The 11,708-nt window shown below is 36.6% G+C and overlaps 1 protein-coding gene across 1 annotated transcript; it reads right to left on the reverse strand.

The window, feature by feature from the left end:
• Positions 1–5,010: 5,010 nt before the first annotated feature.
• On the reverse strand, positions 5,011–11,249 carry LOC136200406 (uncharacterized). Its single transcript, XM_065990791.1, has 5 exons — positions 11,095–11,249; positions 10,142–10,300; positions 8,007–8,058; positions 7,039–7,105; positions 5,011–5,326 (listed from the first exon to the last, which is right to left on the reverse strand). The coding sequence occupies exons 2-5, from the start codon at positions 10,295–10,297 to the stop codon at positions 5,236–5,238; spliced, it is 366 nt and encodes a 121-aa protein (XP_065846863.1). The 5' UTR covers positions 10,298–10,300; positions 11,095–11,249; the 3' UTR covers positions 5,011–5,235.
• Between the last annotated feature and the right edge of the window lie 459 nt (positions 11,250–11,708).

The following is an 11,708-nucleotide window of genomic DNA, read 5'->3' on the forward strand; positions in this document are numbered from 1 at the left end:
GCTATCCGGGAGTGGCCGACTCCTAGGAATGTTGGGGACATTAGAAGCTTCCATGGCCTAGCCACATTCTATAGGCGATTCATTCACAATTTCAGCGCCATTGTAGCACCCTTGACGGAATGTTTGAAGAAAGGAAAGGGGTTCAAATGGGGGAATGAGCAAGAGGGTAGTTTCGCCTTGATTAAGGAGAAGCTAAGCACGACTCCGGTGTTAGCTTTCCTGGATTTTGAGAAACTATTCGAAGTGGAATGTGACGCTAGTGGAGTGGGAGTTGGGGGAGTATTGATGCAAGAGAGGAGACATATCGCTTACTTTAGTGAGAAGTTATGTGAGTCGAGGCAAAAATGGGCTACGTATGACAAAGAATTTTATGCGGTGGTTCGGGCTCTCAAGACATGGGAGCATTATCTTATTGGGAAAGAATTCATGTTATATACCGACCACCAAGCCCTCAAATATTTGGGAAGTCAAAAACAGCTCCGGAGTTCTATGCATGCTAGGTGGTCCACCTTTGTAGATAAGTTTCCTTATAAGCTTCTCCACAAGGCGGGTCAACAAAATAAAGTGGCGGATGCTTTGAGTAGATGGGTAACACTTCTCAAAACAGTAGCCTTGGAGTTGGAGGACTTTGAGCACATAAAAGGGGAGTATCGGGAGGATCCGGACTTTGGTAGTGTTTGGGAGAAGTGTAGAGATGAAGTGCGGAGTGGTGAGTACCAATTGCTTGATGGATACCTCATGAGGGGCAGCCAATTATGCCTTCCGGGCACGTCGATTCGGGAAAGAGTAATCCGAGAGCTACATGGAGGAACTTTGGGAGGTCATTTTGGTCGAGAGAAGACTTTTGAAGCCGTAAGTGCCCGCTACTATTGGCCTAAGTTGAGAAGAGATGTAGCTTACATTGTGGAGAGATGCGAGAGATGCCAATCTTCCAAGGGGCACGCTACTAATGCGGGTCTACGTATGCATCTTCCGGTGTCGGATACCATTTGGGAGGACCTTTCCATGGACTTTGTATTGGGGCTGCCGAGGACTCAACGTGGTATGGACTCTATTTTTGTGGTTGTGGATCGGTTTTCGAAGGTGGCACACTTTATCCCATACCGAAAGACTAACGATGCTACCGCAATTGCTAAGTTGTTCTTTCGAGAAGTAGTAAGGCTTCATGGTGTTCCGAGGAGTATCGTGTCGGATAGGGACACAAAGTTTGTTAGTCATTTTTGGCGCACTTTATGGGCTATCCTTGGCACCACATTGAAGTTTAGCACCACTGCTCACCCACAAACGGATGGGCAAACCGAAGCGGTCAATCAGACCTTGGGCAACCTATTGAGGAGCAAGTGTCGAGATAAGCCCAAGATGTGGGATTACGTGATAGCACAAGCCGAATTTGCATATAACTCGGCTGTGAGCTCGACTACCGGAAAATCCCCATTCGAGATTGTGTACACCAAGACACCTAATCACCCACTTGACTTAGGAGACGTCCCGAAGGGGGAGAAGAAGAATGTGGCAGCCCAACACCTAGCTAATGATTACCTCCAAATGCACCAAGAGGTGAAAATGAGAATTGAGGAGAAGAATAGTAAGGTGAAGGCCAAAGTCGATGAGCATCGGAGGGATCTTCAATTTGAGGTCGGGGATGAAGTTATGGTGTACTTGAGCAAGGAGAGGCTCGTGAATGCCCCGAGTAACAAGCTTAGGCCGAGAAGGTATGGACCATTCAAGGTGATCAAGAAAATCAGTGCCAACGCTTATCATGTAGCGCTTCCTAATTGGCTCGGGAAGATGTCGCCCTCTTTCAATGTGCGGGACTTATGTTTGTGGAAACCGGACGGACACCTTGAGACTACAAGAGGCAAGAGGGGATCCAACTCTTTTGAAGAGGGAGTGAATGATGAGGTCATCTCCCACACAAGCCCGAGGAAGAACGCCGGCTGCCCCAACGATAGCAAGACGACGCAACGAAAAGGAGAGGGGGCTGATTTTCCAGCTGACACGCCGTGTCAGATGGACGAAGGAGTCTCTGCCCGAAATTAACAACTTGACACGCCGTGTCACATACTCGACACGCTGTGTCAAGCTGTTTTCCAGCAGCTCCGATTTTTGCTAATTCTATGTCAAATTTCGGTTTTGGTTCTGGTTTTTCTCATTTTTGCCCCATTGAACAATGACCCACCTATCCTGGTTTTTCTTATTTTTGCTCCATTGAACAATGACCCACCTATCCTTACTATTATTGCTTTCCTACTTTGTCCCTAGCTTGTTTTAATTAGGAGAAACCCTAGTGGGGTTATTTATGTATTTTCTTTGTTTATTGGGAGGGGTATTTAAGCTCTTCTTTTTATTGTAAAAGCAACTTTTGAATCAATAGCATATTTTCTAACCTCCATTGATGGAGCTTCTATTTCTTTGGGAGTAAAATCCTTCAAGCTAGGCTTGTAAAGAGTTTTCTTTGTGGATTTAAGATTAAAATCCTCACATTGACATTGAATCCATATCACCGTAAATATAACGCCACCATCGCCATCATTACCATCATCCACAATTTTTTGATCAAAGATCGGTCCACCAACAAACATGGTGTCATGCTCATCATCATCATCATCCATATCTTCTTATCAAAGATCGGTTCACCAATAAATAAGGTGTCACCTCCGTCACCATAGTCTTCATCAGAATCATCTCTGTCAACATACTCTTAAGCGAGATTCCTTCCAGGATTACTTCACGAGGCACAAACAAATCTCACACTCTCCATGTCAGCAGATCCATGATAGCACCGATCTGTTGACTTGTCACTTGCTCAACCCGTTGTCCAAGCCTCTGTTCAATCTATTACAGATCCTCACGATAATATGGTTAGACTCTGATACCAAACTGATGCAGCAAGAATAAACAGATTTTGTTCCAAATCGTTGAATCGCGCACGATTTTCGATTGAAACCTTCAAAACTTAACAAGAACTTTGGAATGTGAAAACTCACAATTTCATTAATCAAAATCTACTTCTCTCTTACATGGATAACATGCCTTTAAATAGGTGAAATAAAACCTTAAAAAAGAAAATGAAAAGACAAAAAGAAAAGTCCTAAAAAATGGTAAATTGCAATTAACATTAAATTAATTGCAATTAATACTAACTTAATACTAGATTAATTATAAATTTCAATCGCAGTCAATATTAAATTAATTACTATTTATACTAAAATTAATGCTCAATTAATGCTCAATTAATTGTAAATTTCCAAATTTGTCCGAACATTTGAAACTCGCACAACTTGCCCGAAATGCCACTGTGTCAGGCATTATGTATTAGGGTAAATAAAATTTATTAATCTCCTACATTTTTACTTAACACACTATTTGGTCTCGTATTTTAATAATACATTGTTTAGTCCTTAGTTTTTATTTTATTCAAAATTTTAGTCCTCCAAATATTTCAATTTTTAAACAATTTAGTCCTTTGCTAAACTGTTAAATAGAACAAAAGTTAAGAAAAAAACAACGTATTATTAAAATACGAGGATTAAACAATGTGCTAGGTAAAACTATAGCTAATAAATTTTTTTGTATGTATATTTTTTTATATTGGGTTGGATTGAACGGGGTTGATTTTTAATTCAAATATTTATATACATTTTTTTTATTCTTTCATTTTCAATTTAAACACAATTTTATTACAAAAATATATTATTATAATTCACATATGCAACTGATTCCCACCCACCCATCCTCAGTATATCGTCACAGGATTTTTCATGAAAATCCCTAAAGTGATATATTTATGTATACTTTTTAAATAGATAATTTTTGTTTATTTTATATTTAAGAGAGTAATGTATAATTTACATATAAATTGTAGATTATGTTTGTTTAATTGCATTACACCGTAAACAAAAATTAAATTTAATTAAAGAAAAGGTTATTTAGAATTCAACTAATGGGAAATCGGGATTCTCACGGAGGTCGAAATCCCACAGGATCGGAATAGAGAAAAATAAGGATTCTCATCTAGACCGGGTGAGGGATAGGGAACAACCCAGCCCACCTCATTTTGTAACCCCACCAAGATGCCAAATGCCTAATCCCCGCAATCAGAATCATATGGATGCATTCTATACAAATTTTCTGGCAACTATAACTTCTTTTAGTGAAAGATGAACTGTAAAATTTAGTTTTGCCTGGGATGGAAATGATATAAGGGTGGGAAAATATCCGACAAGATATAAAACCTGACTGATAAAAGCATCATTTTTCTAATATTTTATATCTTAATATAACAATTATGATACTAGCATTTATATCTTAATATAACAATTATGATACGACTACTTATATTCCCATTTTTGTTATGTATAATCACAGAATATAATCATATGGAACATATAAATAGGGATAAACCGGACGGGAAATGCATTTTCCATCCCCGTTCCCCAACTAGGCAGGCATTCCCCATCTCCATCCCCGCGAGTTAAACAATGACAGATTTGTCCCCATCCCCATCCTCGCGGGGATCCCAATTCCCCGTTTATTGAACTTCCAAAAACTTTTTCTCATTCTCATTCCACGTTCCCTATGGAGAATCACTGTTTATTGTTAAAAAAAATAGTAATGCCTGAAACTTTTAAGAATAAGTAGCTAATAATACCAAACATTAACAATCATTCTCAAATTTTCTAAACCACCAAAATCTAAAAATTGAAAACAATCAATCACCTGATTAAAATGTACTTAAATCATCCAAAAAAAATCAATTATCACAGAAAATAGTCAGGAATCCCCATCGGGGATTAATGGAGCGGGAACGAGGATCCCCACGGGGCAGGGATACCTTTCCCCATCCCCGCCACAGAGGACAAAACTATCCTCATCCCCATTCTTATCGGGGATTCCCCGTCCCCGTTGGGGCGGGTCACCAACAGTGACGGAGAATACCTGCCCCATTTACATCCCTATATAAATAAGGTAACAACTCAACAGTAACAGTGATTATTTCAGATGCTAAAATACTGAAACAAAATTTTACTTCTTTCTGGAATAAAGCAGATAAGTTCTATCTAACATGTTCTGGCCACCTTACAGGTGAACTGATTTCACAGTCAACATCAGCACTGAACATCTAATGGATCTCATAAATGACCTGCTAAAGCATGATCCATGATACAATGACAAAAGTTGCCATTTGTGATCCTGTAGTTCATAATATTAAAAAAAGAACAATCATGGCACCAATTAGTGCCTTCTTGTTTTAGATTCACTTTTTGTAAGTATCACTCCTGAAAGCTTGTTCACTTCATATAACAGTCCAACTGAGAACAAAAAACTGCACCAAACCAAAATAGTTGAATAGGGTCATTAGAATTTGATTGCAAGACATCAGTAAGTGCCTAAAAAAAACACTAGCACAAAATTTCTGGCCGAAATGATGACTTGAACAAGTATGATTAGATCATTGACTTTCTTTATCTGTCATTATTATAAATTAAAATTATGGTCAAATACCTATTTCCGGAGTTTCTTTGATTTGGACTTTAATGTTAATGTAAAGTTCAAGGATTTTTATGTTATGAAATGAAGTTTATGACCATATAATGTTAGCAGCGGTCATAGTTGTTGAAGGCGAGCCTCACTCAAGGCTCTCAAGGTAGTGAGCCTTGATTGCAAAAAGTAAGGCCCCGTTTAAAAGGCTCTCGCCTTGTGCGCCTCGCCTAGGCCTTGGAGCCTGAATCAAGGTGCGCCTCCGTGTTTTCACTAGGTTTTTTTTTTACTTTTTTCTTTATGTAAAACAAATGTTTGACTAATCTCAACCACTAATCTAATTTAAATAAGATTAATCTTAACCCTTGATCTAAATAAGAAGGCTTAATACATACGCAGCCCCCTGAACTTGTCCCTTTTTTTCATTTTACCCCCTAAACTTAAGGGACAACCTATTGACCTCCTAAACTTCCAAAAAACCACCCAATTTACCCCTCCTCTCCGACGTGGCGCTGACCTGGCAAAATACAAAGCTGCAATAATCCAAGCGCCACGTCGGAGAGGAGGGGTAAATTGGGTGGCTTTTTGGAAGTTTAGGGGGTCAATAGGTTGTCCCTTAAGTTTAGGGGGTAAAATGAAAAAAAGGGACAAGTTCAGGGGGCTGCGTATGTATTAAGCCAAATAAGAATATCAAGACACATAACAACATATAGAAAGACTAGAGAGGGATTAAGCGCAGTCACGTAAAGTAGAGTCTCCACCACTCCGTTAAAACAGAAACTGAGACAGACACACAGAAGGATATCAAGTGACAATGAATGGTTAGTTTAGTAGCGTTAGTTAGGTACTTAGTTAAGATATTAAGTATATGTTAATGTCTCTATGAAGTATGAACTTAACTTGGTGTTTGTGACATTTATGATTTAGTATTATGTTTTTATGTGGTTTTGTTTTGTTTGTGCGGTCATAAGTGTGTTTTTTTGGTTTATGCTTTAACTAGTAAAAGAATATATATTTTTTTTTTTATTTTCTGCGCCTTGTGTTCCTCAGGCACACGCCTTGCGTTGCGCCTTGAGAGCCTAGGCTCCAGGAACCCTTAGCGCCTTTAACAACTATGGTAGCGCTATAGTTCAGGGGCTATGGATGTATTTAAAGGTCGAGTATTTAAATTATTACAAATTTCAATAAAACTTGTGTGGAATTGGTAGAATGAAACTTTATAAATTCAAGTTAGCTCGATGTACTTTGTTGATTACTACGCATAATAAATCAGAGGTATATTAGAAATATTAGAAAATAACTAATTTTTATAAGAGGAAAATTCTCTACAATATGGGAAGGACCAAAATGGAGAAGTGGTCTATTAATTTGGGATGGAGGGAGGTGTAGTTGTTTTAAATATTGAATGGGCGGTTTTAATCTAGGAACCTCACGTGATAGATGTCAAAACCCTGGTGTTGTGCACCAAACTCATGGCAATTACGTGTATAATCTCTGAAGTATGCATTAATAAGAAGTCCTAGGAAAAAAAAAACATTTGTCACATTCTAACATTACCATGTTGTGATACAAACTCGATGAACAGTGCCAGCTGCAATTAGAGCCACAACTTCTGCTGATACGACTGCAACAAAAAAAAAGGGGCAAAAGTGGAAAAAAATATAAGAAATGGCCACATATGAGGTGGTTAAACAGATGCAGCAACTAAAAAATGGTGAATCTCTATGGTACTTGTATATAGCAATATGAATTAAGAGAAAATTTAGACGTCTGATGTACCATTGAAGGCAATGATCAAAACTAATGATGTATAAAATAATTAAAGAGGATCTGCAGGTACTGGTCACTTGCCGATGATCCCTACACCCATCCCCCTCATATATCACCATTTGGACTTAAGGATCACAATTAATCAAAAAAGAGCTAATTGCTAATGTCACTGTATAAGGTAGCAGAGAACAAAAAGGTTTCTAGTTCTCGAAATGATGCATCCAAAAACAGCTGGAAATTCATGTAGATTGTTGTCTGTTGCTAATCCATGGAAATAGTGAAAATTTGTTTAAAAAAATAGTGCACTAGCAACTGATAGTGTAACATGTTTGTGTTTTATACATGTGATGACAGGCAAGAAGTTGTCAAAACAAATCAAAAGAGCCAATATGGTGATGGAAGTTAGGACCCAGATACGAACACATGCTGCTGATTCATGCAGGTTTATGGTTACTGGTTTATAACACAAGCCAAACCGTGGGATGGGTATCGTCGGATCAAATGGGAGAATCACTAATGTATACATAGACTTAGGCACCACAGACAGTTTCGCTCAGCACACGGGCTAATGAAGATTGTTACCTTAAAATGCCAGGTGCATAAAGCAATAAACATTCTCTTCGTTGCACAAAATTTAGAGATTCATTGGACATTGTTCAAGAAGCCTTATACTTATTTAGCAGCACTTTATCAATAGCATTTAACTAAAGAAAAACAAATAACCAAATAAAGAAGGCAATCAAAAAAAAAATTACCAGCACCCCATCCAGTCTTCATGCCACATGATTCCTGGAAATTCCCAATGAACTGCAAAATGGCATGTTAAAACATATTAACAAGTTTTTCTATGAGAATCCCATAATACAAATGATCAAGCTATTAGAAGTTGCTTCATGACATAGTGCTGCAGTTTTGAACAACAAGTGATATTTATTCTGACCGGCCGACAGTTAAATAATCATTATCCATGAGACTGAACAAGTAAAAAACCAATTAAACAAATTGTCCCATAGAATTGTTTACAATGTGTAATTTATTCTGTGCTATAATAAATAGATTTCTATAGAAGTAAGATGATATAAGCAAACAAAATTGTCCCATGGATTTGCTAATGACTCGCTGCTTTTTTTTAAACACATAAAATTCTCTGCTATATAAGCAAACTAACCACATCCATGCAGAGATACCTCTAAAACAATGCAGGATAAAATTGGATTCATTAGTAATAGTAACAAATACATTCCTTTTCTCTCACAAACACGTGAAAAAAATTGGACTTTAACTGAGTTCTCTACTTAGCTAGAGCATGGAATCAAAATCATCAATAGGACTTTTTTTTTCCAAATTAACTCAAGAAAGTTGTCCACACATGCAAGAAAACAAGATAGGAGCTCCATGTTCACTGCTATGTTCTAATTCTCCATTCAGCATCAGGCTCATGACATGGACTAACTTTGGGAGGAGCAACATGGCCATTAACAGATAGAGGATTAGATTTCATGACAGGATGAGCTAGGGAAAAAAGTTCATCAGGCCCATAAATAGTATTAGGACCTTGAATATTCCTTCTATATTAATTAGCTGCACTTGCAAGAAAGTGTTCAAGAGATGAACGATTGTTGTTCTCATTTTGGGGATCAGTTATTTCCCTTGATATAAGGGGAAAAGCTATGTTTTTTTTATGTTTCCCATCTGTTCTTTTAGTACTCATACTTTCCCCACTTTTGATGAATTTTCTTGAGAGCTTCAAAATGTAATGTTAGGAACACCAATAAGGCTCCCTAATGCACTGAATTATTAATAAAAAAAATGAGAGAGATTTGCCAAATGGCACCAGGTTAACAGAATATTCAATTTTGCTGTACTAAAGTCTACCTTGAAATTCCTATTTGATTCTAATCCAATATTACTTGACATTAATGTTAAATTTATACATGAGTTCCAAGAATGACGCAATCTATTTGCAGAAACATTGGCAAGCATAAGCTATCTCTCCTTGAAACTCAGTAATGGCTAGGATTCAAACTTTGAATCTTTAATTGACAGTCTCTAATACAATGTCAAATAGATATGATGCACCTAAAAAAAGTTGTCCTTATCAAATAGACAAATAGGTTCAGATTTTCAGCTCTTTTACAAATTAACAATCTGCATATTGTTAAATAAAGGTCAGCAAAAATCTACAGTACTTTGGCACTATATTTGGTTTCATATGATAATGATCTCCATAGAAATATTACTCTACTTCACATCACCTGTACTATTAATAAAACAAGGGATAAGGTACCGAAATAGGCCTATGGTTTTTTTGGGAAGTATCAATTTAGGCTCCATGTACAAAATAGCACTAATATAGGGTTAACCTTTAAAAAAAGGTACCAATTTAGGCCTCGATAACGGAACGTGATACATCATTCATATTACTCCGTTAAATTCTGATTTCTCACTCCACATACAATTGACAGAATATAACGGAGTAATATAAATAACGTGTCAAGTTCCGTTATCGAGGCCTAAATTGGTACTATTTTTTAAACGTTAAGCTATTTTGGTGCTATTTTGTACGTGCAATCTAAATTGATACTTTCCCAAAAACCATAGGCTTAGTTTGGTACCTTATCCCATAAAACAAACTTCAACCGCACGTAAGTACTTGATACCCATGGCTCCTCTAGGTGAGAAATATGAGATCTTAGTCAAAACTGTCAGATTGAGTAGTGTATTCCACTATATACTTGATTATCCAGATGCTATATGTACTGATACAAGGTACACTCAAATATTTGATAGTTTCTTTACATAAAATAATCTGTAAGGGATTCAGTGCCGAGCTATGAGACCGATAACAAGCTAATATTGTAGGAATGATTTTAAAAGGCTCTGAACTCACTGTTAGCAGAACAAGGAAAAGGAGAGAGCTGATGAAGCCTCCAAGTATGGTAAATAACTCAGTTGATGCTAACTTTCCCCTATACATCTCTTCAAGTGAAAGAATGATGGTGAATAAAAGACCAGAGTACAGCATGGAACTTCCTGGCCCAGCCATAATCTTCAAGTAGCATAAATACATAAAAAAAAAATGTATTAGATAAAAAAAATTCAACGGAAAGCAAAACGATAATGATAATAATAGGGATAAGGTATCAAAATAGGTCTATAGTTTTTGGGGAATTATCAATTTAGGCTCCACCTACAAAATAGCACTAATATAGGCTTAACGTTTAAAAAATGGTAGCAATTTAGGCCTCGATGACAGAACGACAGAACGAGACACGTAATTATCAATTACTCAGTTAAATTCTGTCAATTGCATGTGGAGGGAGAAATCTGAACCTAACAGAGTAAGAGTAATAGGAATGACGTGTCCAATCCGTTATGGAGACCTAAATTGATACTTTTTTAAATGTTAAGCATGTATTGGTGCTATTTTGTATGTCTAGTGCTTCCCCAAAAACCATAGGCCTACCTTATCCCATAATAATAAGGAAAGCGGTAAAAGCATACAACCAAAAGGAAAATATTGGCACTAGATCAGCTATTTGACATCAGATATTGTTGAATTCTCATTTTCAAAATAACATGGCCAAGTTACAATTAACGAAAAGTAAAAAATGTACAGATTCAAATCCAATAATGAGTGAATCAAACATACGGTCGATAGATCTTAAAAATGCTAATCGAAACTAGAATGATCGGACAAACATTCAAATCGCAATGTTCTGAAAGTTTTAGACTTCAATAATGATACGTTTTCGCCGTATTCAAAGTGAAATCAATTAAAGGAAAGCCCTAACAGATAGCTTCGTCGAGACAAGCGAATAGTAGAAGAGCTGGAAGACATACCTCGTGTTCACGGTCGTCAAGGATCCCTTTCTGAGCGAGCTTCGCAACTCCAACTGAAGGCTGGACTAATGTAATGATCCAGGTAAATGATGAGTACAGCGTCGTTTCATTTCATATGTTCTGTAAGGAACCTAAATTGATTTTTAAAAAAAAAAACACGCCTATTTTGTATCTTATTCTTAATTTTAAAATTCTATTTAAGAGCGGTTTCTATTTATAGATTTTTTAATAGTATTTTTTTTAAGAATATGTAGAATCTACACTTTGATATCTCCAATTGAAAAAATCCAGGACGACTAAAATCGGAAAGCGCATATGTGTCACAAATTACAGGAAATTTTTATATTTCTGAAGGTAATTATTTATAATAGTTATTTTGTTCTCAATTTTGTTATTGCTTTATTTTTATAAAACAATAGTTGTTATAATTCCATTCATTGAGAGATGAAATTCTATTTTTGTCATTATCCAGATTCCATAACTCTCGGTGTCTTATTTATGTTTTCTTTTTTATTTGTTTTTTTTTTTCCAGAATGACTAAAATAAAGATTTTATATATTTACATTCTTTTTTAGTATATATTGCTATGTGTAATCGTTTCGATTGTCACTTCT

Source organism: Euphorbia lathyris, chromosome 7, assembly GCF_963576675.1.
Source record: "Euphorbia lathyris chromosome 7, ddEupLath1.1, whole genome shotgun sequence".
NCBI lineage: Eukaryota > Viridiplantae > Streptophyta > Magnoliopsida > Malpighiales > Euphorbiaceae > Euphorbia > Euphorbia lathyris.

What these genes read in the sequence shown, in the direction of transcription:
- LOC136200406 (XM_065990791.1), bottom strand. Translation starts at nt 10,297, where the DNA reads ATGGCTGGGCCAGGAAGTTCCATGCTGTACTCTGGTCTTTTATTCACC. An exon ending in TTTTCCTTGTTCTGCTAACA is followed by an intron (nt 8,059 to 10,141) that starts GTGAGTTCAGAG and finishes GCCATTTTGCAG; the next exon opens with TTCATTGGGAATTTCCAGGA. An exon ending in GAAGACTGGATGGGGTGCTG is followed by an intron (nt 7,106 to 8,006) that starts GTAATTTTTTTT and finishes TTTTTGTTGCAG; the next exon opens with TCGTATCAGCAGAAGTTGTG.